The following is a 27,851-nucleotide window of genomic DNA, read 5'->3' as shown; positions in this document are numbered from 1 at the left end:
TAATTGGACGCAGCGTGTGGCGGTCTTGCCTCCCTCTAAGGGCGGGGGGGAGGAAAGAGGAAAAGGAGGAAGCAAGATGGCGGAGGCTTCCCCGCAGCCGGGACGGTATTTTTGCCACTGCTGCTCGGCCGAGATTGCGCCGCGCTTACCGGTGAGGAGGGAAAGGGGAAGGGTCGGTGGTGACGGTAAATACCGGAGCTGATTCGTCTTCAATTTGATAAGCTGAGGACTGCAATTCCCACCGTCCCCATCCAGCATGGCCGTAAGCCTGGTGGCTGAGAGTGATGGGAACTGTAGTTTTGAAATAGATGGAGAGTGTCAAGCCGCCGAAGGCTGATTTAATCCTTTTGGTTTTCATCCCGCTTTAATTCCCCCACTTGGTAGACCTCCAAGGTAGACTGGCCGTATACATGGGGGATTCACTGAAAGTGTGGGGTGGGGGTGGGCATCTGTGCCTTTCCAGATTTTTCCCTAGCCGTCTGCACTTCCTCTCACCTGTTCCTGCTGCTCGGTGGGAATCATAGGTCTTTGAATCCAGCGCGTGTGGGGAGTCATGGGTCTTTGAATCCAGCGGCCAGTCTGGGGAAGACTGGTTTCACTTTTGATTTACTGTCAGAACAGGAGCGATGAGCCTTTGTAGGCCTCCAGATTCTTGGATCGAGCTGCCCCTGCCCTGTTGAGGGGATTGTGGACAGGTTCATTTAGGATTCTCTGAGACTCATCTGTTGACATTTATTTTATAAAAATGGTATCCCTCAGAACCAAATTGCTGCGAGGACTGCTGCAGGAGAGAAATCCCCTCACGTCCTGCTTCCTGCTAAGAAAGCCATCAGTATCAAAAGGAAAAAAAATCCTAGAGCATAACCAAAGGTGGGGCAACTAAGAGAACCTATGTATATATATGTATGTATGTATGTGTATATGTATGTGTATGGATATGGATATATATATCTATATGGTATTCAGCTTTGTTTGGGTATTTTCCCACATCATTATAGTTGTGCTTTTAAAGTTGTAGCAGCGTTTGGGCAGAATCTCATCTGCCATCATCAGACAAACACAATACAGAAGCCTGATGGCAGATGAGATTCTGCCCAAACAACTTTAAAAGCACAACTATAATGATGTGGGAAAATACCCAAACAAAGCTGAATACCATACATGTAAGTACCCGTGAAAACTTAAGAAAACACACACACACACACACACACACTATATATATATATATATATATATATATATATATATATATATATATATATATATATATATATATATTATGTATGTATACACTATGCATATATATATATATATATATATATACACACACATCTTTAGTGCTGCACATTGTGTCTTTATCACAAATTGAACACAACCCAGTAATCCAATGCCCTACTAACTAAATGTAGTGTTAGGCTGGAGGAATAAAAAGTTTAATGATATTCTTACAATATTATGTGATCCATGTACATTCAGGCTTAACTTGGTTATTGTATGTATTGCCTACTTCATCATGAACATATATTTGATATTTTAAGATGCATGAGAGGCTTGGTTGGCTGCAGAAGGCTAACAATTACTTCTCTGGAATGTCACTGTACATGTCACTTTGCAAAAAGCAGGTACAGTATAGTGGCTTTTATCCCCAAAATATTACTGTTTAAAAATAGGAAAACAGATGAGAAGGACGGGAAATGAGAAGGATTGGTAAATGAAGGAGTGTGTAATTGTTTTAGCTAAGGTGAGTTTATTGGATCATAGTCAATAATTTCATTTTATTTCTGTGTTTTGTGTGGAATAATATGTTTTGTTCTGAATTCCATCTTTTAAGCGAGCCATAGTTAGAATTAAAGGTAATCAAGATAGTGAAGGGTTTGGAAATCAAATGTTATGAAAGACTTGGATTGTCATTCCAAACAGCAGGATTGAGATAAGCAGGTTGAAATCAGAAGCATATTTACCAAGAACCTGTAAATAATGAAACACTGCAGCGGTGAAACTCATGGGCTATGGAAGCAGTGCTCTGAGTTCCACCGAAGGTATTGAGAAAGGGGCTTGAATTACATGGCTACCTAAGTACCGTCTTGTTTGATGTTTCAGTGCTTTTCATATATTATTTTGCCCTTTTATCTGTGAACACAGCCATTGATATGTGTCATTTTACATTGTAGTTTTCAGAGGATAGTAATCTCTAGTTTGCTGCTGAGGGGATAAAATAGTGGAAGATAAGGATTGCCTTCTGGTCCATTTTGTGGACTTTCATTAGGGCATTTGTATGTCCGTGGTGGGAAGCAGGATGTGGAACAAGATGGGCTTATCTTGGTATGAGTCAACGGGGCTTCTTGTTCGTTTTCTCAGTTACATCAATGATCCAGGATGGGTTTTTAAAAACAATCTTCAGCATTTGAGGCTGAATCCATCTTTAGCTTTCATGGTAAGTGGTCCTCTTCCTTTTAAAAGCCTGTTGGTTAATGGCTGTGGATGGACTCGATTTCCATAAGGATGTATCTGAGAGCAAGAAGAGCCATGGTAGATCAGAGCAAGGTAAGCCCACTTTGCTCAGCCTTTGATTGTAGTGGGAAGCTGAAAAGCCAGACATGAAACAATGCAGCTCTTTCTTACGCATGCATATAACGTTTTTATTTATTGAAAAGCTGACTCAGTTTATCCCACTTACTTGTTGTCAACAAAAAGACCTGGTCCTTCCTAAGAATATGTAAAGGCCTTCTAGATCAGGTTAAAGTTCCATCTTATCTCAGGGTTTTGTCTCATCAGTGGCTGGCCAGCAGTCTCATTCAAGAAGTGAATGTATCATGCTGGTTAAAAGGCTGAGCTATGAACCACAAATCCCCAGTTTATATTCATAGAATCATATAGTTGGGGAGGGGGGCATACAAATTTAACAAATTTTTATTATACTTAGCACGTGACTGTAAGGCATCGTGCATTGTAGTGTAAGCTAGTTTACTGAACAAGCTGTAGCGGTATGATTCCGATAGCCTTACATCAAAATCTATGGTTTACAATTCACAGTGGCTGGGATCATATGTTGCTCCAAATCTGAACCAAAGAACCCATGTTATGGAGCAATATAATGTGTTCCCATTCTTCTGCTTTATGTCTCAGTATTTTATATCTGCCATGTAGAGTGACACTGACTTCCAGCATTATTCCTTCAATCAGGGAATTCTGGAAGTTGTTACCTGGAGAACATCCCGTGGAGTCAGCTGGTATAATTTGATGGTTAGAAACTCAGCATGAAACACTAGTCAGGTGTTGTGGATGAACTCTGAACCTCCATTTGTGCTGCGGCGGTTTAGAACTGTGTTTATCCACCATAGCAACTTTAAGATGCATGAACTTCAACTCCCTATGCTGACTGAGGAATTCTGGGAATTGACGTCCATGTATCTTAAAAGTTGCCAATATTGAGAAACACTGACTTAGAACAATAGTGCTAAAAGTTACTTTTGTTTCCATTTAATGTAGCTTCAGTCAGATGCTTTTGAAGAGTTTGGAGAGGATTTAAAGAGGATTTCTCTTTTCCTAAACGTGTAACATTCAGGGATAGACTTTGGTTCTGCATTCTGTCTTCACTACCAAAGGCAGCAGCTGTTCTTAAGCTTGTGGTCCAGTTGAGTCAGAGGTATTTGTGAGTGGAAATGGTGCAAGCAGAAGAGCAGCTGAAGGCAGGTTGGGAAGGATAACTGCCAAGGTGGAGCTTACTTGCAAGGGAAGACAGGTAAAGGTGTGGTTTCCTTTGAGTCAAACTCAGCATCAATGTGATGTCCTTGTCAACAGTATAGAAATGCGTTGTCGCCTCCTTTCAGGATTCTTGCAGTTTGGGGATTTCTGGCGGTCTCCCTTTCAAATACTAATCTGATATCTGATCCCACATAGTGGAGTTTTAGCTGAGTGCTGCCACCTAACTGCCTATGAGAAGTTGCGATGGAATTAAAGACAGATCCAGAACCAAGGTAGTATAATTTTCAATATTGACACTTCTTAGAAAGAAACGTTCATGAGAAAAAGAGATGGCATTCCCAATGATACACTGTGGAATAGGGCATCTCCAAAATATCCTAAGACCTCTGCACATCATTGATTTGAAAAGATTTGAAAAACTTATTATTTTCCCCAGCTGGTGATGAAAATGATTGTTACTTCTCCAGCAGGTTTTCAGTGAATCCATTCATGTGTATTTTCTGGTAAGAATGTATTTGATTGGTTAATTGCAAGTTATGAGTTGGTATTGTGTATTGGAGTATTGTAAGTCACCTTGGAAAGACAGTGGCCTTGAAAGTCAATCAAGAAACATTTTAAAGAAATATGAGAATGAAAGCAAAGTCTCTGCTGGTTGGGCTTCTAGAATCCCAGCTAAAAGTTTTAGGCTGTTAATCTCTGCTTATCTCCATGTTGATTGCTGGGGAGGGAGGGAGGGGGAGGCAGGTGTCCATATCAGCAATCAACATCCAGATGAACAGATTAACACCAACATTAACATCAGACCAATCAAGAAGTAAACAATACCCCAATCAAGGAATTGCCAAACAAGCTGACAGTGAACAGCCAAAGAACCACTGAGACCACTCCCACCCAACACTGACAGGGCAAAGGACTTGAATATAAATTGAGAGCAAACTCCACTCCCTCCCTAGTTCTGATATCTCAGGGGCTGCCCCAAAGAAGAGGAAGTCAAGCTATTCTCCAAAGCACCCAAAGGCAGGACAAGAAGCAATGGGTGGTCACTAATCAAGGAGAGAAGCAAGCTAAAACTAAGGAGAAATTTCCTGACAGGTAAAACAATTAATCAGTGGAACAACTTGCCTCCAAAAGTTGTGAATGCTGCAATTCTGGAAGTTTTTAAGAAGAGATTGGATAACTATTTGTCTGAAATGATATAGGGCAGGAGTGTCAAACTCATGTTGTCATGGTAGCATCATGTGACATTGGAACTTCCCCCCCCCCTTTGCTAAACTGGGCCTGGCTTGCATGTGACGCATCCAGCCAGTGGGCTGGGAGTTTGGCAGCCCTGGTATAGGGTTTGCTGCCTAAGCAGGGGGTTGGACTTGACGACCTCCAAGGTCCCTTCCGACTCTGTTATTCTATTATTCTATTCTATTATTCCTAACAGAACAGAGGGATGTTGTTACCTAGTTTGGGTAATGAAATGCCTACAAGAAAACAAGCTCAAAAAGCACCAAGGACACCTCATGCCAAGAAGATTTTCATATATTACTACCATTGCTTTTATTGTGATTGATTGAATTTGTCCAAATCTACTGGGCTTCTTCAACGTACTCACCTGTAAATGTTGGATGACAACCCACATTGGCTGGCTTCATGCATCGTGGCAACCTTGATGTAATTTATTTAGTTTCAATTTAGTGTGCCATGTAAACCCTGCTGTTAAAGTTTCTAACGATAGGCTATCAGTTAGCATGTACATACCCAGCCAGTTACAGCTTATGAAATAAGCAAACAATGCTCAGTGTGCCCAACAAGGCAATTTGCACATTGGGAAAAGTTAAATAAAGGCACTCAGAGCTCATCCAGATTGCCTTCGGAGAAGGACCCTGGTGGAAGTGTTCTGGATGAATTTTCATGTAGCAGAACTAGCCCTGGGATTTTTCCTAGGAAAGTGCCTTGCTCAACATGGTCTTTGGAACCAAAAGGCTTGAAGCTGCAACTAATAGTTCAGTGTTGCTTGGGATACAAAACCACGGGGTCAGTGGTTCACTCTACTTTCACTCTGGTCAGTTAGATGCCTTCAGACAGCCTACTAATATGTTTTGGGACATTTGTCTACTTCTACGGTAGTCCCTGATGCCTGCTATCTGGAAGTTAGCTGTCTCTGAAACTTGAATTTGTATATAGCTATTATAAGCTATTTTCTACTTCCCGGCATCCATCTCATCATTTTTGAAACTAATGTGATGGCTAATGGTAGCCATCACATCTTGAGGCAGCAATTGAGTGAAGGACTGGCATTTGTTTTTTTTTTAAACAACATTTTTCAATCTTGGCCACTTTTAAGATGTATGGACTTCAATTCCCAGAATTCCCTTGCCAGCATAGCTGGCTGAAGAATTCTGGGAGTTGAAGTACACACATTTTAAATTTAGCAAGGGTAAGAAATACTGGTTTAAGGACAAGCACACTGTCCTTAAATGACTCCTTCTAAATATAACTTTTTTTTTATAAAGGGGAGGGGAGAAACCTCAAGATTTAGAGAATAACTTCATTTTTCTTCCAAGGACATCAGCTTAGCCTCAGAACAGATACTGAAAATATAACTAACCTTTGATGCCCAAGAATACTAGCCAGGCTGTATGTATCTGAGTCCATGATCTGATTAACCACTAGGGTGGTTTGCAAACTGCGGTGCAAGTTTAGATAGATTCATTAGACATGCTGAACCATAGAATTCTAGAGTGGAATCGAATCACTGGACCCTTGAACCAAATCTGCAACTTAGTGCAGGAATCTAACCTGAAGCATCTTTAGACTATAATAGGTTATATTAAAGATTAAAGATGTGACCTCTTCATTCAGTGTGCAAGTGGATTTATACTTCACACTAATGCTATGATGTTTGCTTAGTTTGGATTAATGTCTTGTTACAACCCATCCAATTGCAGACAGTGGTGTAGGAATCCAGTTTGTGTCTTGCACTCTAAAGCAAAAGAATTTTACTATTTGCTAGATTTTTATTTCACATGGTTTATAAACCTTGGGTTCTTATTTGAATGGATGAATATATCACACTAACCCAGAAACAAATAACCCATATCGTCATCCTGCACAAAATGTCACACTAACTAGGCAAAGTGCAAAATGGCTTATATCTTGTTGTGAATGTTTAAAAAGCTTAGGCTAGTGATATACTTTGCTTAGGGTGGATTAACATATTGCTAAAACTAAGCCAGTTGTAGGTCATGGTGTACGAATAGTTTGCCTCTTATGTTCATCTATCCACCCATTTAGAGATTGGGTTTCTCACGTTCCTTTTCCATGAAGTGTTTATGTGGTAAACATAGTTAAATAAATCATGATTTATCATATAAACCCCACCACAAGCTGACTTCGCACATTGTGCTATATTGCAACACTGCTTGGTTTTAGTCAAGTGTCTTGTCTGAATCAGATTTGTTTTTGAACCGTGTTTTATAATTTATCTGCAAATAAAAACCTTTATGACTTGTGTGACAAACTTGGGTCAATTTAGGTCACACCTTAGAGCGAACCTTGCAAATATCGTCATGATCATCTTTTCGTTAAGGAAACGTGTTCAATCCGAGCATAACTAGTTTCCTCAAGCAGACCGGCTTTTTGCTGCCCTCACAGCCTGTTCAGAGTTTGGTTCTTAATTGTAGCCAAGCAGTTTAACCACTCTTGCACCTTGTCCCATCTCTTGGTGTAATCTTGAGTAGTCATGGACTTTGTGTCACAGAGACGGTTGTAGGCCCAAAGTCTGCTTTGCTTGAGCTGTTTGGTTACCTTCTCCCCAGTGGAGGTATTCTGCCGGTGTGGCCCGGTTCTGGCATACTGGTAGCGCTGAAGATTGGTGGAGACCAAACCGGTTCTCTCTAAGGAGCAGCGGCCGTTGGGCCCACCTACCTATCAGGGCTTATTCCGTGCTTTGCATGGCACAGCAGATTGCCGAGTGTCAGCTGCTGAAGCGACAGGGAGAGTGCAGGATTGTAGGAGGTGAGTCGGCCAACCTCTATGCCTGCACAAAGTGCGTGTTTGGAGTGAGCGCCAAGCATGCCCACCAAGCCACACCCACCGATGGTAAACTATTTTGAAACGCACCACTGCTTCTCCTCTTAAATCCTCTGCTGTCCTGAGGTTCCTGGCAACCTGCTAAGTATTCTGTCGTTCACTGAACCAAACCTTTGCTGCATCAGACTTGAAGAATGTTGACTTGAAGACTTACCACCTGGCTTTTTTTTTTTTTTTAGTCCTTTTTAGTTGTCATTGTTATTCAGCTGTGTTCTCACTGTTGTTATTATAAATATAAACCACACTCGGAATACAAGCCCTAATTTGGGTTTTGTCTACTTGGGGAGCTCTCCTGGTTCATGACTGCCTGGGAACACCCTTCCCCAAGATGGCACCCTTCAAATGCATGATGGCTGCTAAGAATCCTGGCTGCTAAGGTCCATCTGTCTGTCTGGAGAGCTCCCAGGACAAAAAAACCCGTCTGTCTTAAATGTTGTGGAAAAAAACACCATCACATGGAGTTTAGTCAGCTGGGAAGTCCAGTCCCAAGTGGGCAAGGTATACATAGCTACATGTCTTTGGAGAACAGCTTTATTTTGTACATGAAAAGTAAATCGGTGCCTTAGTTAAAAAAAAATCAAACAGCCAAGTACTTATTCCATAGGCAGGTTAAGAATGAGCCCTGGATTGCTATGAATAGTGGTCATATTGTCGCATTTGGATACAATAGGAAGTTGGGTTCTAAAGGAAACTGGCTTACCAGGAAAGAATGGAATGCTGGTTCCTTTGCAGCCCGGTTGTTTCACCCAGAAGATGATAGTAAGATAAGCTAGCTAGGAAAAGGAAGCTGATTATTTTATCTAAGCCAAGATCCCCAGCTTTTTCTTTTCAAGGGATCGTAAACTAAGGTTAATGTTTAGTTTACAAATCCTGGCTGCTTTGGACGCTGCAAATTCCAATCCCAGTTTTCCATAACATTCTGTTACAAAAAATGTTTCTGTTGAGGAATGTTATACAATAGTAAAAAAAATGTTACGAATTTAAGGGGAAAAGATGAATAAATGAAAGTGGTGAATAGGAAAAAAAGTATGAAGAAGTGGCTTCCGGTTTTTAAAATAAATTTATCATCCTCTTCCTTTACAGTTACCAAGTGATTCCCTTCTTCTTATATTTTTCCCGTTCCAATCATCAGATCCATCAATCATCAGTTTATTTTTATTATTTTCAGCAAAAGGCCCATAAAGAGTTTCCCATAGCATTCATTATGTGGTGTAATTAAACCATATCTGCTGGTGGACATAGCCAACCAGGTGCAGATTGGCTCTGGGTGATGGCTCTGCAGTATCTCCCTAGGTGCCTGCATAACATCTGACTTACATCTTTCAATAATAATTTCATTTTGTTAAAAAATAGGATATGCCATCAAGGATAATAGTAGAGAGAAATCTTTGGTGGGTCAGCTAGAGAGGGTGTGGTGAAATACTTTGACATGTCAGCCCTCCTGTCCCCAATAGCTAGCATATTTGTATGTGTGTGTGTGTGGAGATTTTCCAAGAATTTAAAATTATCATACAAAAATACAGAAGACAATACAGATAATAGAAAATGGGGAAGGGAAAGAAAAGGGGAAGGAAGGTATAAGTACATGGGGAAAGGGGAAAAAAATCCAACTTCTTTCAGCACAATGAAGTAGAGAATAAAATTACAGCCTCAACATTTTTACTTTACCAGCTTAACAAGTACTAGCTATTTCTCTATCAACTAACTATATTAATCAGCAAAACCCAACATCAAGGATTCATTTTTCTCTGTCTCGAGCACAAAGTCTAGAAGCGGTTTCCAAGTAGTAGCTGACATATTATGAATACACTGTCTCCCCGGTAGCCATTTTGCAGGAACGCCCGTAATGCATTCCGGCAAGTGCCTTATAGGAAGGTTGGGGAACACATTCTCTGGCAGGTAGCTTGTTGTGATAAATCAGGGTTCTTCAGAAAGCCAGTCTGCTTTTGCAGGTAAGCATGCAACCCCAGGAAGCTCCCAGCTTTTAACAAACCATCCTTTCACTCTGTATTCAGAAAAAAATGCTAGATCACCTTAGTGTAATACAAGCCAATCCAGTGCTTACTCCTTAATATGTAATTATTTTTAAGAGATACCAGTAGTACTCGATTTACTACTTACTTACTACTATTACAAGACTACCTGTACTTGAACGCAGCTTTGCTTCTCCTCTTTTTTCCTTGGGAATATAATTTTGCATGTGAGACAAATACCCACTCCGGGAAAATTCTGCTTGTGTGTTGTAGAAAATAGAATCACTTTCAGTTTAGAGGGTTCTCGTTTGCTTTTTTAATGTGCCAAAAAAGTTACACCACTACTACTATGCCTGAGCAAAGTGGTAGGAAATCTGCAAGTCAGTGTTTCTCTACCTTGGCGGTTTCAAGATGACTGGACTTCAACTCCCGGAATTCCCCAGCGAGCCAGTGTTGAGAAACACTGCTACAAGTGATCCTAATTCATGCAAAGTTACCTGCCAACGGAGGCAAGGGCGGGTCTGTTGAATTGAGGAACATTGAAGTCTGGACAGTGGTTGACTGATGGTCTTGCCAGAAAACATCTTGGCAATCTCCCATCTTTTGCTCCTTGCTGGATTTTTGAACGTAAAGCATTCTCACACAACATTTCCTCCTATAGGATTATATTTGCCCAAGGTGTGAATCTGGTTTTATTGAAGAGCTGCCCGAAGAACCAAGGTAACAAGCCTTTTTTTACTTTTGAAAATGACAACTGCATATGTGGGGTAGGTCGGGGTCAAGTGTAGGCAAGTTTTCTCAAGAATTATTTTCTGTCTACATGTGAGGGGTTAGATCCACGTATAAATCAGTATGATTGGTGGATAAATGCTTGGTTTCTTTGTGTTGAAAACTCCCCATATCTAGAAGATATGCAAAGTGGATGAAGGTCCTTAGCCAAAATCTTCCTTTCCTTAGAATAACTGACTGTTTCCATCACCCTTGGCCACAGAAGCCAGGAAGGAAAAAATATTCATATCCCAGCATTTCTGTCCCTTCTTCCTGGCCCACTTCCCTCAGATGTCTTCACGAATGATCTCCCTGTCTGAAGTTGGATGTGATACAATCTTATTTCCTCAGTTTGTTTTTGCCACACATACATCAAGGAAAGGAGTGGCACCAAAGCTGGTTCAACGTCATTAGCTGACTCACATCTGGTGCAAGTGGTATGCTTAAGCAATGCTAAATTTCCAAGATCAGTTTAGTTCCTAATATGGGGTAGACCTCAAATTGCAACTGGTTGCTTAGTGACCATTCAAAGTTATGACCAACTCCCAAAAGGGGAGTTCATGACCTGGATTCGAAGATCCAACAGTTGGCCCCTTCTCAGTGGCTATGTGACCAAACTTTGGGCGCTTTGCAACATGTTCACATTTACAGATGTTTGGAGTGTCCTACTGTCACATGACTGCATTTTACGACTGAAAACTGCTACTTCTGGTTTTCAGCAAAACTGTACCCATACCGAGCCATTAGTTTGCTTAACGACTGTGGTGATTTGTTCAATGAATGTGGTGATTTGCTTAATGACTACTGCAAAAATGTCATAAAATATGGTGGCTGACCCATTTTGTGGCTATCAGGACATAAGACCTTACTGGGCCAATTCCATTATGGTCATATGTCAAGGATCCTGTATCCATAAAGCAACAAATGACTGGGCCTTGGTAACCCTTTGGATGTAAAGCAGGTCAGGAAACAGGCTCCATAAGAAATGCTAAAACTCTCCTGATATAGGCTATAATTGTAGAATCTTGACAGCCTGTCAGTGTTTCCCCTTCCTTCCCTCTTGGACCAAAGGGAATCAAAGTGGAGCAACCTTGAGTTTCTTTCTCACACTTTCCCATATCTTGAGCTAAATTCATAAAGCCGTATTCATACTTTTTTTATACTGGGGCCTCCTGCTTTCCAGGTATGCCCTGTCTTTAGAAATGGTGATGATAAAACCTGCCTTAGTGACAGCTTTGCAACTGGATGTCTGTGGAACTTCTCAATTATCCAGGTCATGGTTGTCCCAAAGGTGCTTTTCAAAAAGCAACTGGACTTCTTTGTTTTTTGTTTTCCTTAAAGATGTTTTGCTTCTCGTCCAAGAAGCTTCTTCAGTTCTTTTGAAAAGTATCTTTGGGCCTTTGCAACTAGAGTTGAGGTATCCTGTGTGGTGCCTGAGGGCATAATAAGCTTTCAGATACCTCTTTTAATCTCTGTCAGGAATTGTGTCCCAATCTTACATCAAAAATAGAAAGTAAAAGTTAAAGAGAGGGAAGTAGGAGTGTTACAAAGATAAACACCATCCCCCAGTGTAATCTTTATTTCTAAGCATATCTGAGGGCCTCCTGGACTTTCTTAGAAAATCACAAATTGCTGACCCAGGGTTTTTTTTTTGCTAAAGAAAAGGACATAGGAGGATTCTGTGTGGAATTTTGTAGCTGCTTCTGTCATCAGCCCAGAAGGTGAGAACTTCTCAAAAGTGCTCACCAGTTCAGAAACTTTGGCAAATTCTTCTCTTCAAAATCCTCGTGTATATCACAAAAGTTTTGTGGTCCCCCCCTCCTTTATATCTGACAAAGATGCATTGTTCTGCCCCAGTTTTAGAGTTAATTGCATGGAAGGGTTTGTATCTATTGGAATTCTTACTGAATTTTTGGTGAATTCCTCTGCTGTTATAAATTCTAACAAACCCCACATCTGTCGTGTGGTCACTGGCACTGTTAAATTTTATATCAAGGCTCTCAATCAAGAACTATTACCATTGTTGTCTAGTACTATTTTTGCTTTATTTCCTTGTTAAAATAAAGGCAGATCCAAATTTATTCAAGTTAAAATCAACGGTTCCAGTTCTATACTACAACCATTCCTGTATTAGGCCAGCTCAAAAGTTGCCAAAAACACATTTTTAATTTGACCACAAGTTTGCAAAAACCTGATAAAAGAAGGTGAGGTAAAAATGTCTTAATGTTGGTGGCAGAAAGGATTTCAGGAGGGAATATGGGAGAATGCTGCAGACATTTAAATTATCTTCTCTCTCTCCTGGGCTGGTTTCAGGTTTTAACCTGGTTAAGCCCCTGGGATTACTGGTTTCAGATTGCAGTAAAATAAATGATACTCTTCTGCTCCTTCCTTTCATGAGTAGATAAATATACATATTTAATTAAAATGGGCCTATTGTATCCTTCACAATAGGTACGCTAGGGAAGTTTACACCTTGTAAAAGATACAATAATATAATTAAAGTCACTGAAAGTAAATCTCCCTGTTTGCAGAAAGGGGTTTCCTTTGGATTACACAGCATGCAGTATGCATAAAGCAGGGGAGATTCATCCAGCAGTGTTATTTCTTTTTTTGCCAGGAACATTTGGCATGTGTGGGGCCCTGAAAAGGAATGTAACGCACAGCCTCATTTATCTTTTATAAGTATCGTGCTAGGTGCTCTTGAGCCTCATGTCCCACTGCACAGGTTCACCATCTTATTAAAAAGCAGAAAAAAACCCCACATAGGACAAGTTGAAGTTGAAGAGAAGGAGGATTTTTTTCCCCCAATTTGAGAAAAAAATTGAAAGGTAGGTTACCGAATGAAGGAGAAATGGAAAGATTAAAAAAGAATACATGTAGAAGGAAAAACAAGAAGAATAAATATTGGCAGTTTTTCTTTCCCCCTAAAAGAAGGCCTGTTAGAGATTGTTTCTATCACTCATGTAAACCCAACACAAGTTACTCATTTTTTTTAATTACTATTAAATGTATTTGCTACCTATCTTGTCATGGGGTTTCTGTAGGCATTCACAACCATAAGTAACGAAATAAAAAGGAAGTTTGAACAAACACAAGTTAAAAATAGAACAATGAAGCAGACAACAGAAGAAAACACATAAGTATCACTATTTTAAAAAAAAGACTTCATCTATATCAGGGGTGTCCGCAGGGATTTGGCTGCAGGGTGCTTAGATCTGGGCCCTGGAAACAGCAAAGGACCAACCCACAGTGCCTCTGCCAGGGAAAATTGAGCCCAGGAGGGCTGTGTACTGTTTTTGCTGGCAGAGGGTTGCAGGAGGCCATTATGACCAAAAACTGAGCCTGTGAGGTCTGTGCGTGGCCCTCCCGAGCTCTGTTTTCACTGGCAGAAGGTTGCAGGGGGCCGTCCCAACTGAAAACGGAGCTTGGGAGTGCTCGGGCCACAGCCACCCCCGACACGACTGGTGTCACACCCACCGCGGCCATGCCCACCCCAGCCCACTGAGGTCAAACACAACCCTGATGTGGAGTCTGACATCCCTGATCTATATTGCGGGGTTTGTTTTTTTAGAGAGGCACCTAAAAATGTACAGTCGTTTGACTAGTTCTTGTCTAGCGTTCTCAGGAATCGTAATTTCCATCCTACTTGGCTTATTTCCCCCCCCCCCCCCGAACTCTTCCAGAAATGTTGAAAATGGGTCCAGTTCTTCAGCCTCAACCAGTGACCAGGCCAGACATCCGTTTGAGGTGAGTTCTTTATGAATAAAGTCTCCATTCAGTGAAACGGGTATAAATACATCGATAGACCATTAAGAAAAACCTGCCAGAGGTTTACCCAGGATCTTTATGTCTTTGTCCTTTTTTTCTTGAGAGATTCCAAGTCCAATCCTAAGAGAGCCCCTTGCATTTGGGAAAGGAATGGAGAACATCTATTATGGACAATGGATGGTATTTGGGGGAGGGGCTGCTGAGAATTCAGGGCAGGGCCTAGAATCCTCTTCAGTTAGACCATTGTCTCTCAACCTTTTTCACTTTGAGGTCTGTGGACTTTTTTCCATCATTGCTGGCTGGGGAATTCTGGGAGTTGAAGTCTACACATCTTAACTTGCTAAGATTGGCATAGGGAATCATCCATCCATTGCAGACTGGAACATTCTTTTCTCTCAACTCTGGCTCAGAACTTCCAGACAGGCTGGTGACTGTAGGCCCTACTAGCCCCACGGACACGTCACTTGGCACCCAATCAGATCCTTTTTAAAAAAAATTTCAAGAGTAATGCAGAAAGCTCCTACAGAGAAGGAGCCTCTAGCATTGTATTTATTTCTGTGAATGCCTTTGGGCCTCACTGGCACTCTGAGAAAATAGAAATGGTTAGAGGATGCATCCCAGGGTTTTGGATACTTAGCTATGCAGAAGAAACAGCAAAAGGAAGTTAGGTTGCTAAGAAGAGTTCTAGAGAAGATAGTAGAGGAAAAAAAAATTGGCAAATGAGTATTTTGTGACCGGCAGCCATTTTGTGAATGGGTCACTTTCTTGCCATGGCAGCCATTTGATAAGAGTGCCTGTGATGATGTGCTTCCAAAATTCTGGCAGAAAAGCAGAAAGGTACCTGGATCAGCCATTTCGGAGTTTCAACTTCCATAAGCTTCAGATAAGATGAATAATGGTGAAGGACTGTGGAACTTTAATTCCATAGTTGGATGATGTCAGCTTACCTGTCTCCCCTCACTGGCAGTCCTGGGTTTCTGGCCCATCTCCGTAAGTCACCTTCCTCTGTTCTAAGCAGTTTCCTTTTCTCTGTCTGGCGCATTCTCTCTCCTTTCTAGAATGTAGATCAGCCCCTCTTCACCCTCCCGCAGGGCTACGGCCAGTTTGCCTTCGGGATAATCGATGACAGTTTTGAGTTCCCAGCTTTTGGGTCCAACACACAAACAGAAGATAACCGCGATGCTGAAAACAGGCGGGAGAGGGAACATCAGTCTCGGCACCGATATGGAGCCAGGCAACCTCGGGCTCGTTTCACCGCACGACGGGCGGCTGGCAGACACGAGGGAGTCCCCACACTAGAAGGGTGAGGACAGCTTGTCCAGCTGCGATGGGCAAGTCGCTTCTTTGAATATAGGTATTTTAAAACCATGGAAATGGATTCCTGGTTCATGGTGGTTGCTGATTCAGTTTGGATGTAGGAGAACAGTAATTTGGGGAGTGGGTGTGTGTGTCTAGTAAATCAATCGGAACTGTGCTTTCCACAAATTGGAAGGGCCACACCAAGTTAGAGATGAAAGATCCTGTACAATTACAAAATTATGTTGCAGTGCTTCCAGAGTTGAAGAATTGAGCATTACTCATTTTTCCAGCCACCCTTTGGAGGTCACTAAAGCAAGGCTCTCCAACCTTGGCAACTTTAAGACTTATGGACTTAAAACTCCCAGAATTCTTCAGCCAGTGTGAGACTGAGGAATTCTGGGAGTTGGTCCAGAAGTCTTAAAGTTGCCAAGGTTGGAGACGCCTGCACTGGAGCATGGCCATTGGAGTTAAGAAGGCAGCCAGCAAAATTCCAATGACCAGCCCCTCTTCCCTCCCCTGTGTGATCACATGATTGTATTTTAGGTGCTCGACTACCAGCCTGCATTTGCAGCCATTTGCAATGTCCTGCAGATATATAATCATCCAGCATTTACTTCGTTTCCCAGCAAAAAGCACACTTGGCAAACAGTATTTTGCAGAACGATTGCCAATTCACTTAGGACCATGATGATTTGCTTAATGCAGAAAATATAAAATCGGGTCTGTCACATGATGACCCACTTAATGACCGGCACAATTTAAAAACCGTTAATTCCAGCGTCAATTCCAGTTAGAAGTTGAGGATTACCAGTATCCTCTTAAAATTCCACATATTCCAGCACCAGAAATTGGGGAACTGTGAGCTCATTCAGCAGTTGTCTTCTCCCTGCTCCAGAATGCCTCAACCTTTTTGTTTTTTTCTTTCTTTTTGGCAGAATTATCCAGCAGCTGGTCAATGGAATTATAGCACCGACCACGATACCAAACCTTGGAGTAGGACCTTGGTGAGTTGGTCAGAGCACATTCTAGATCAATGTATCTCAACCTGAGCAACTGTAAGAAGTATGGATTCCCAACTCCCAGAATTCTGGCTGACTGGGGAATTCTGGGAGTCGGTCCACACATCTTAAAAAAATGTGGGATTCTTAGGCTTATTCTAAGAATCCTCCAAAGTCAATAAACCTTGACCATTTGCCTTATGGCAGCCCAGCCAGTTCCAGTGAAGGCTTAACTTTTCCTCCTGTCCTTTCTTTGTTTTGGTGCTTTCTATTTATAAAGGGGAGTCTTGCATTCAAATCCCATGGACTACGCTTGGGGCGCCAACGGCTTGGATGCCATTATTACTCAGGTACAGCTGGCTGTGTGTAGGGCACATCTCTTTTGCGGGGCAGGGGTGGGGCAGAATGATGGCATACGGAGGTTTCAGAGCTTAGGACTCCCACGTCCTCTTCTGTGGGCTCCCACTGAGATACAGCTTAATTCCAGGAGGCTCAAGTTCCATTAGTTAAAGAGAAACTCCATGTTGAGTTTTCATCCCAAGACTTGTGCTGGAATCCAGCAGCAGAAGAAGGCTGTAGCCTACAATCCCTTCTTATGCGGTTTCTGCAGGCACTGGCCTAAAACCAGGAAGGAAATAGAGTGTGTACTAATGGGCCTAGCTTAGTCTGTGCACTAAACGTATATTAAAAACTGCATAATTGTACCACAGTTATAAACATGACCAAGATGAGACCCTTCCAAGTATCCATGCCTTGGCCAATATCACTTACAGGTAGTCTTTGACTTACAACCAGTCATTTAGTGACTGTTCAACAGCACTGAAAAAAGAATGACAATTTTTTTGTACTTATGACCATTGCAGCATCCCCCGTGATCACAAGATCAAAATTCAGGTGCTTGGCAACTGACTCATATTTATGACGGTTGCAGTGTCCCAGGGTCCTGTGTTCACCTTTTGGGACCTTCTGACAAGCAAAGTCAATAGGGAAGGCAGTTTCATTTAGCAACCTTGTTACTAACGTAACAAGTGCAGTGATTCCTTGAAAAACTGTGGCAAAGAGACATCGTAAAATGGGGCAAAACCCACTCATTTAACAATTGTCTCGCTTAGTAACAGAAATTTTGGGCTCGGTGGTGTCAATTAATAATGCTATCGTTTGGTTAATGTATAATAATTTGGAGGTAACCCCGTGCACGTCCTCCATAAAACATTTGGAGTTAGAAAGCAAATGGGAATGGAAGGTTTTAAGCACGTGGGGCTCTTGTTCTGAAAAATGGTTTAAAGCAGTGTTTCTCAACAACTTTAAGATAGGTGGACTTCACGCTGGCTGGGGAATTCTGGGAGTTGAAGTCTACCTATCTTAAAGTTGCCAAGGTTGAGAAACACTGGTTGAAAGGAAGCTGAAACTTGGGCTTTGTAGAGTGGCTCGGTAGAGTGGGAGGCGCGTTTGAGTGGCCGGCAGCAGAAGCCTAGCCTGAACATTGGAGGATCAAGCGCCCCTGGCTAGTGCATGTCCAGATTCACCTTGAGGAGCTTAGTTGGTGGTGGCGGTTTTTTTAAATCATAACTGAGCTTTTAAGTTTTGGGACCTCCAGACCGGCTCTTAGCTGCTCTGGCCCTCTTTATTGGGTAGGAGGGGAAGTAGCGGCAAATAGGCAAGGAGGGCTGCTCTCACGTTGCCATTAACAGGCTGCAAATTTTGCTGACCCTGGTGATCCTGATACCCAGGCCTAAGAAAGGGTGGGTGGGTGTGTCTTTTTTATTTTTATTTTTTAGACATGAACTGCTATACTGGGGGTTCAAGTGGGATGCTGAGACATTCCCCTGCAGATGGGAAAGCAGGAGGAAGGACAGCCTGTTAACAAGAATTAATTTTAATCCTGAATTTATTTCAGCAGGCTGGCCTTCTCTGGGCTAGGAAGTTATGGAGGATTTGGCCTGGGTAATTCTTGGATTAGAGGCTCCAGGGAGTTCCAAGCTTGATTTACAGCCACAATCTGGCAGCAACATTGGGACTGTCTCTCCTTCCTTTGTCACCCTTTTATTTTCTTTCAGCTCCTGAATCAATTTGAAAACACCGGCCCGCCTCCTGCAGACAAGGAGAAGATTCAGGCCCTTCCAACCATTCATATAACAGAGGAACATGTCGGTAAGGGCTTACTCATTATTTCTGCCTCTCTTCCCTCCTCCCCCCTCGCCAATGCATTCAGAAAGACCTGGGTCATCTAATCTAGAGATTTTCATTTGAATAGCATCATTATTTTTAAAAGATTCTAATGTCTCGTTGTAGTTTTTGTTGGCCAGCTTTCCTCCTTCTCTTTTGCCCCTTGGTTTATTCTCTGGTTCGGGGTTGGTGGCTTTCATTCCTTTCTGTGGCTGGGAACCAGAGACAGGGAAGGTTTCTTAGGCTCACCCTAGATTAACTTGGGACCGATCTCAACTTCTTCCTAAAGCTTCAGAAGATTGTAGCTTTTGTTTGTTGCTAAGGACCTACAAAACAGTATCACCTTTCATGCTCTTTAATCTTCTCCTATTCAAATGGAATGAGGTGGCTGGATAGCACTGAACAGGGACATATTTCTCAAGCTGAGCATTGCTAGTTTTGACTACAGTGCTGTATTATGCTTTGCACATGAAGCTGAAGGATCGAAGCAGATCGCTGTCTCAGCCTTCTGAAAAGAAGTAGAACCGTAAATATCTTCAGCCATCCAGTCAGTGGATTGAGAGCAATGTATGGGTAGTTCTCTACCTACAACCATTTAGTGACCGTTCAAAGTTACAACAGCACTGAAAAAAATGACTTATGATTGTTTTTTGCACTTAACAGTTGTTGCACCTTCCCTACGGTCACATGATCAAAATTTGGACACTTGGCAACTGGCTCATATTTATGACAGTTGCAGTGTCCCGGGGTCATGGGATCACCTTCTGCAACCATCTGACAAGCAAAGTCAGTGGGGGAAGCCAGATTCACTAAAGAACCGTGTTACTAACTTAACAACCGCAGTGATTCACTTAACAACTGGGGCAAGAATGTTTGTAAAATGGGCAAAGTTCACTTAACAACTGTCTTGATTATTTGGGGCTCAATTGTAGTTGTAAGTAGAGGTCTACTTGTACCATAACAAAAGGAAGCTCAGCGAACCTGATAGTAAATTCTTAACAGATCCCAATTGCTTCTGCCTTCATCATCCTCCAGAACAGGGGTCGCCAATCTTTTGGACCTCAGGGACCACCAAACTCATAATTTTAAATCCCGCAGACCAGAAACCCTGGAAAAATCCCACCAAAAATCTGAAGGAAAATTCTCCACCCTATTTTCCTACCGATCAATCATTTTTTATTTGGGATCGCAGGATACCGTCTTCACCTCCGTTCTCAGGGGGTGAGGGAGAGAGAGAGAGAGAGACTTTTGGCTTCATGAAAGGAAAGCAGCAGAAGTCTTTCTCTCCCCCAAACTCCACCAGAAATGAGTCTTTGCCAGCACAGCCTCTTGGAGCAGGAAGCCTTGCAGGGTCCCAATCTCGTTTCTTGGCAGAGTTTGAGAGAGAGAAAGAAAGACTTTTGCTGCTTTCCTTGCATGCAGCCAAAAGCAGAAGCAGAAAAAAGCAGGAAGAAGCAGCCCGGTGGGGCAAGTTTCCCTCCTCCGCCCTTTCCCCCCTCCCCTCACTATCTCATGTTGCTCGCAATGCAAGGGACGCAAGCCTTGTGTTCTCATGGGCCATGTGAGTGACACAGCCTTGTGTTCTTGCACAGCCTGGATTAATTGCTTTGGGGGGGGTGCTTTGGGGGTGACATTTCTCTGCGGACCACCAGTGGTCCCTGGCCTACTGATTGGCAACCACTGCTCCAGAACACTTGGTTTCTCATCCATTTCTGTGGTTTTTTTTCTCTTCGTTAGCTGCTTTAAATATCTAGGTAATCCTCGACTTATGACCACAAACGGGACCAGAATTTCCATTGCCAAGCAAAGGGGTCGCGCCTGCATTTTACAACTTTTTTTGCCACGGTGTTCACTGAATCACTGCAGTTGTTGAATGAATCACATGGTTGTTAAATTAATCCGGCTTCCTCCATTGCCTTTCCTTGTCAGAAACTGGATGGGAAGGGTGCAAATGGAGGTCCGGACGTACAAATCGTTCGTCTGACCTGGGTATAGGAGCGAAAGACTAATTGAACCATCCAGTAGCTCAGGAGTGTCAAACTCACGTTGTCAAGTCAGTGTCACATGAGACTTTTCCCCACTTCGCTAAACCGGGCGTGGGCGTGACCAGCGCATGACGCATCCGGCCCGCGGGCCAGGAGTTTGACAGCCCTGTAGTCGCTGGTTCCCTCCGAAATTCCCTCAGGTCAGCTGGCACCAGGGGTGGGATTCATCCGGCATTACTACCAGTTTGGCTGTGCGCATGTGTAACATAACCTCAGGCTGTGCCGCCTGGACAGCTGAAAAAGGTTTCCACGCAGGTGCGCAGCATTCGAAAAGCCTCTTTTCCCCTCCTTTTTCAACCTCAGCTGTGCCGCGCAAAGCAGCTGAAATAAAGGACAGGTAAGAGCCCGGGCAGGCAGGTGGGACACGCAGCAGCAGACATAGAACCGGTTCTGTGTCTGCTGCTCTTCAGAGCTACCAGTTCTATAGAGCCGGACAGAACTGGTAGCATCCCAGCCCTGGCTGGCGCTCATGGAAACAAGGCTGCCGCAGTTTTATCCAGTCAAGAGAATGATTAAAGGTCTTGGGGCTGAAACAATCTCGACCTATTCTCAAACTTCAAATGGGTAAGAACTCCGGGTCGCTGGCATGGAGCCAGGCGTGGAAGGCGAGACACCTAGTGGGCCCCTTTTGGTAAGCAGAACTGGGGCTGCAGGATGAACCAAACGCCAACTCCAGAAAAGGGGTTGGTTGATATAGCCATCATAAATACATGCCAGATGCCAAGGCGCCCAAATTTTGATGATGTGATAGTGAGGATGCTGCAACCGTTGTAAATGGAAGGGCCGGTCCTAACCCTTTTTAGTTCCATTGTAAGTTAACAGTCAATAAACAAATGGTTGTAAGTGGAGAAGCACCTGTACCATTCCTTGTTTAGCAACCATTCCTTGTTTAGCAACCATTCGCAACGACGGTAACAATGAAAAAGTAACTTTGCAACCCATCCTTCCATTTACAACCTTCACGGGTCTTTAAAGCAGAAAGGAAAGCTAAAATCATAAGCACTGTTGCGTTTTCACTTAGCCACTGCTTCACTTAATGAGAAAGTTGCTGGTCTCAGTTGTGGTCATTAAACAAGGACTACCTGTAGCAGGGATGAACAGCTCAGCTCTAGTTCATTTATCTCTCTCTCTCTCTCTCTCTTTTTCCCAATGGTAGTTTCGGGACTGGAATGTCCTGTCTGTAAGGAAGATTATGAAGTTGGTGAGAGCGTGCGACAATTACCCTGCAATCACCTCTTCCATGATGGCTGCATAGTCCCGTGGCTGGAACAGGTGAGCTGTCAGGGGAAGTCATGGGAGGGGCTTGAGCAGAGACCATCCCATGTCCACTGCTGCTTTGGGGAGGCTAGACACGATCCACCGGGGTCCCCCAGTGGGAGCCTTGTTTCCTTTGGCCTGCTGTGATTCGGACAATTTTTTTTTCAATAGTGGCAGAGAATAATAGATAGCTTCGGAGATTGAACAGGGCAAAGAGAGGACTTTTAAGAGAAGATTTGTTAGCCGGGGGTAGGGTGGGGGTGGGGAAATGGTCCGTGGCTTGCACTCTGTCTTCCTGCCTCATTCTTCAACGGTTGACACAAGATCAGAGGTGGGCTGCTGGGGGTTCGCAGGGGTTCGGGAGAGCCCCTAGCTAAGTTTCTGTGCAGTTCGGAGAACCTCCAAATCCCACTCCTGGCTGGCCTCACCCAACCCTCCCCTCCCCTCCCCTCCCCTCCCAAGAGTCCCCACGTGGCTTGTTTTGGATGCAGGTAAGTGCAGGGCACTCTCAGAGGCACAGGGAGGGCAAAAAACGGGTCTCCTGGAAGTTCAGGAAGGGCGGAAATGGAGCCATCTCTGGCTTCCAGAGAGCCTCCGGAGTCCGGGGAGGCCGTTATCACTCTCCCGGAGGCTCAAGGGAAGCCTTTGGAGTCCGGGAAGGGCAAATCCCTCCCCCCCATCCCCCGTGATGCAGGACGCCTGCTAGGCCATGCCCGCCAAGCAACCAGGCAAATAATCCTTTGCTAAAATTTTTGAAGCCCACCCCTGCACAAGATCATTCATTTTCAGGGCAACGATTGTTTTGCTTTAAAGCAGGGGTGTCCAACCTTAGCAACTTTAAGACTTGTGGACTTCAACTCCCAGAATTCCTCAGCCAGCTTTGGCTGGCTGAGGAATTCTGGGAGTTGAAGTCCACAAGTCTTAAAGTTGCCAAGGTTGGACACCCTGCTTTAAAGCAAAACCGAGAGAGAGGAATATGCCTCCGATGTTCAATGTTTTAAAAAAAGGCTTTTCCCAAGGTGCAACCTTTTCTCCAGTGAGGCTTCCGCTAGATTCTCTGTTTCCTTAGAAGCCTAACGCTTTTCTTTTTAAGGGCTTGTTCCTGCAATAAACCCCCTGCCCCCCCTCACTCTTTTTTTTTTTTTTTGAGTGAAAACCCCGTCTAGAAATCAATATACAACCCTTGAAAGTCATTTTTAAAGCCCAATAATTCCCAAAGCTTGTAATTGAAAAGTCAGTCTCAAGGCCAGGCATTAGCGGCTTATACAGCATGCTAGATAAATCGTCTTAGTTAAGTCCATTTAAAACAGATGAGTTTTTTTTATATAATCCTTTTGAAGATTGGGATTGAGCGGGACAGATCCCTTGACACGGAGTTACACTGGAATTGGAATTAGGGAGTTAGAGACTATTTCATCAAACTGTCAGTAGCATAGGTTTCCCACCCACTCACCCACCCACCCACAGATGGCTCTTCAGCCTCCATTAAATGCCTCCAGCAAAAAAAAACCTCACAATTTTATAGAGGCAGTTTTGTTCTCTTGTTAGTTTTGCTTTGCGGGGCTTGTGGTTCAGTAATCTTAGCCTGCAGTTGTATGATTAAACCAAACAATATTTTCCTTTGATCGCACTGCCAGTTGCACAGGACAGGACAGCCGAGCCCGAGGTTCCCACACAACTCGGGAAGAGACACCATTTTTTTTAAAGGAGTCACCCAGACAGGGACCTCATTTGCTCCTGCAGATGCCATGAAGCGCATCTGCCTTTGAAGTGTTGCATTGCCCTTTTCATCCCATTTTTATCAAACGTGCTTTTATTTTTTCCTCCCAGGAACACCACCTGCATAGTCCCTGTGTTTATTTCCAGCACCTCAGCTTTTCCCTCTCCATCACCCTGACTCTTTACAATGCCATTTTTTATTTTTTTCTCACCCAAAATTCTTAATTGTTGAAGGAGCCATTCCAAGTAGACTCGGACTCAATGACAAGCTCCCACCAATGGAAATACAATGATACCTTGGTACTTGGCATTAATTGGTTCTGAGAGGTGCAACAAGTACTAAAGAGGACGAGTCCTAAACAAACCACATGACTTACTACCTAACCCATTGTTTTGGCCAGGAAGACCTTTCCGTTTGTCCCTTTTCCTATGTCAGTGACTTTCCCAGCATGGCCAACTTCCTGTCCACCCTCGGTGGCCAACCCCTCCTTTTGCTGTGACCTTCCCAGCATGGTCAGTTCTCCACAGCTGCCCCTCTCTTCCTGTAGCTGCTCATCGAGTACTAAACAAACACCGAGTATTGGGACAACATTTTCCCATCAAAATACCAAATTTGTAGTACCAAATTTTACGAGTTTTGAAGCAATTGAGTACCGAGGTAACACTGTACTGTGATTCGGGGCCCCTGTGTGGCATGTTGGATAAAAGGGACACTATAGAACAGAGCAGTGCGATGCATTAATGGGCAGAGGCAGGAAGACAGTGCTTGTCTGCAGCTCACTATAAGAATTGCCATCCTGTGCTATGTTTGTCCTTAAGATCTCCAAGGCCTCTTTAGTTTTTGACTTGACGGCCACAATAAGATTCAGAGAATCCATCATTCAGCACGGCTGTTGTTAAGTCAGCTGACCACAGCCAATTTTACAGCGTCTTTTGCTGCGGTCATTAGGCAAATCGTTGCAGTTGTTAAGCAAGGCATCCCGTGACTGCAAATGGCAACCTTTCCTGCCAGTTTCCTCCCTTGGTTTGCTTCTTGGAAGCTGGTTGGTCAGGTTGCAAAAGGGAATCACGTGGCCACGGCAGTGCTTTAACTATTGTAAGTGCAAGGGTCGGTTGTAAGTCATCTTTTTAGCACTGTTCACTAAACGAATGGCCGTAAGTTAGGGAGTGCCTGTATTTAAGCATTGAGACGTAGGCCAAATACCTGTTTTCTAACATTTTTGCTCTCTGTATCTGTCTCTCTCTCTCTCTCTCTGTCTTTTTTTTTGGTCTCCACCCGCTTCCCCAGCATGACACCTGCCCAGTGTGTCGGAAAAGTTTAAGCGGGCAGAACACAGCCACAAACCCACCTGGACTCTCCGCAATGAATTTTGCTTCCTCCTCGTCATCTTCCTCCTCCTCCTCTTCCTCCAGTTCACCAAGTAACGAAAACTCCGCAAACAACTCATGAATCTTTAAAAAAAAAAACAAGCAAAAAAAAAAACAACCAACCAAACAAACAAACCGTCGCCACTCTCATGCTCTTTTTCTAATGTCATAGCCCTTCCTTGCTCCCCCCACCACCCCACCTCACCAGGGGGAAAATCTGTGGGGTGGGGGATGTCCAGCACAGAGCCGTGGGGAGAGGGCTGGGAACGGGAAATCTCCACACACTTCCCCCGCCCCCCCCACACCTCAACCATCATAACTCCAAGACCCTCTTGACTTCCCGCTCTCTTGCCTCCTGCCCCCGCCCTCTGCCCCCCCCACCCTCGACGTTTGGTGTTCAATCTTGCATTCTCTCAAGGGACAATGCGGGGGAGGGGGGTATGGGTGGTGGTGGGGGGAAAGAGCCTCTAAACTTGTGCTGCTGTGCAGACTCTTTAAAACCCGGCCCGACTGCGCTGTGTGACGAGCGGCAGGGAGTCGAAACGCGAAACAAGCACTGGATTTAAGGGAGACCGGAGTTCCAAAGGGGCGTTCCAAAAACGGATTGTCTATCCCTTTCTCTTTGTTCTTTTTTTTTTTTAAATATCATTTTGACAGGTGTTTGTTTTTCCCCCCCCTCCTCCCCCCCCCCCCCATCACTTCCCATCCTGGCGTCAGCACTCTTTAAGAACCGACGGACAGCACCGACCCTCCTCGGAAGTAGAAACGTAACAAGAGATCCTTCTTCCCTCTTCTCCCCTCTTTTCCTCTCTGGATTTTCTGCTGCTGGGGGAGCTCGCGAGGCTCTTTCCTTAGGCACCAGCAACACAGGCCGGTGGGGGGGGGTGGGGGGGTTGAGGAAGAGGAGGAGGAGGGGGAGCAGCGGGGAGGAATTTAACCATCGGAGCCACTTCCTGACTCTGCACAGATTCTTCCTCCCTCCCTCCCGCTCCCACCCTCCCCTGTTACTAACACCGCCCTTTTTGACAAAGTCGATACCGAGAAAGGGGTTTTTATAATTTTAAATTATTACTGCTGTTAAAAATAAATGGACATTTCAGCTCTATAGCCTGTGATGCATCTGGGTTTGTGCCTTCAGGAGAAGATGAGATGAAGCGAAAGGCGCTTCTTGTGTGATGGAATACTTTGGGGGGGGGGCAGGGGGGGTCTCAAAAAACAAAAAAAAAAATAAGAGAGTGGGGAAAACCTGGGAAGTAACTAGAGCGGTTGGCAAACTAAGATGTGGAAAGAAATCTTGGAAAGAAGTAAGCAGTGGCCGACTCACTTCCTGGTTCTTTCTAAGAAATCAGCATTTTTCGGGTCTGTGAAGTCCCGGGCTCGTCCTTCCCCCAAAGGGCTCTTTTGTTACCCTCTGCAAATGAAAAGTCCCATCTATCATTGCGTCGGAAGCCATTCAGTTGTTCCGTGCGAGGGGTCCTTGACTTACGACCGCAATTTGACTCCCAAATGTTTTGTGGCTAAGCAAGAAAGCTGTTAAGTGAGCGTCGCCCCCGTTTTGCAACCTTCCTTGCCGCTGTTGTTCATGTGAATCAGTGTGGTGGTGAAGTTAGTTAACACGTTCATTCGGTGGAGCCAGCTTCCCTGTGGACTTTGCTTGTCAGAAGGCCGCAAAAGGGGATCGCCTGACCCCGGGACACGGCAACCGTCATAAGTATGAACCAGTTGCCAAGCACCTGAATTTTGATCACATAACCACGGGGGGACATTGCAGTGGTTGTAAATGTGAAAAATGATCATAAGTCACTTTTTGATCAGGGCCGTTGTGACTTTGAACAGTAACTAAACGAATGCCTGTAAGTCAAGGACTACCTGTACAAATCTGAGGGATGCTGCTGTGGTTGTCTGTTCCACGCCTCTTTGTGTCCGTTTGGGTTGTTTCAAGCTATGCCTGCAAGAGGAGGATCTGTTACAAAAGTGGGCTTGTACCTTGTAAAGGCCTGCCTTGCCAACAAAGCACCCACCCAGCAGCGCTGGTCATCGGAGGGCACCGTTGGACCGCAGCCGCGTTAAGGGAGAAGGCGGACAAGCCAGGACAAACCGTAAGCAGAGTCTAACCTCGATTGGTTCAGGCCGCTGTTTTTCCACCCTTGGGCAGAAGGCTTTTGCGGGAAGAGTCCACAATCCCCTGTCCGCAACTTAATAGGTAGAAAATGGGAAATGGCTCCTCTATTTCTGTGGTCTTCCCTCCCAGCCTTACCCAGATCATTACCAGCAACCATTAAAGGTGTAAAGGTTTTCCCTGTCCAATCGTGTTCGACTCTAGGAGGACAGTGGTTATCTCTTGTTTCCTAGCCAAGGAGCCAACGTTGTCTGAAGAGGCTTCCATGGTCATGTGGCCGGCATTACTGTACACCGAGGCACACAGGATGCTGTTACCTTCCTGCCAAAATGGTACCTATTTATCTACTTGCATTGGCATGCCTTTTAACTGCTAGGTTGGCAGGAGCTGGGGCAAGAACGGGAGCTTAACCCGCCACGCAGTGCTTGGGTCTCAAACTGCTAACCTGGTCAGCAAGCCCAGCGCCTTAACCACTAGACCGCCGTGTCCCCTTACCAGCAACAGATTTAATTAGAAACCAGATCTTTGCACAGAGCCTCCACGGGGCTTTCTACCCCTCCCTGCAAGCCCAACCTAGAATAAAACA

General features: G+C 44.1%; 1 protein-coding gene across 1 annotated transcript; it reads left to right on the top strand.

The window, feature by feature from the left end:
• Positions 1-33: 33 nt before the first annotated feature.
• Positions 34-26,251, top strand: RNF126 (ring finger protein 126). Its single transcript, XM_026698924.2, has 9 exons — positions 34-151; positions 10,420-10,478; positions 14,210-14,273; positions 15,353-15,597; positions 16,529-16,597; positions 16,872-16,941; positions 18,649-18,742; positions 21,959-22,074; positions 25,067-26,251. Exons 1-9 carry the CDS (start codon positions 77-79, stop codon positions 25,226-25,228), a joined length of 954 nt encoding a protein of 317 aa, XP_026554709.1. The 5' UTR covers positions 34-76; the 3' UTR covers positions 25,229-26,251.
• The last annotated feature ends 1,600 nt before the right edge of the window (positions 26,252-27,851 follow it).

The sequence above is a fragment of the Pseudonaja textilis genome, chromosome 1, assembly GCF_049901715.1.
Source record: "Pseudonaja textilis isolate UNSWEBS1 chromosome 1, rPseTex1.2, whole genome shotgun sequence".
Lineage (NCBI taxonomy): Eukaryota > Metazoa > Chordata > Lepidosauria > Squamata > Elapidae > Pseudonaja > Pseudonaja textilis.
Note: the sequence above shows the minus strand (reverse complement) of the source record. Positions and strands in the feature narration are given on the sequence as shown.

Coding starts and splice junctions, on each gene's coding strand:
- RNF126 (XM_026698924.2), top strand. CDS start 77: ATGGCGGAGGCTTCCCCGCAGCCGGGACGGTATTTTTGCCACTGCTGC. Junction 14,274..15,352: donor AGGCCAGACATCCGTTTGAG/GTGAGTTCTTTA, acceptor TCTCCTTTCTAG/AATGTAGATCAGCCCCTCTT. Junction 22,075..25,066: donor TAGTCCCGTGGCTGGAACAG/GTGAGCTGTCAG, acceptor CCGCTTCCCCAG/CATGACACCTGCCCAGTGTG.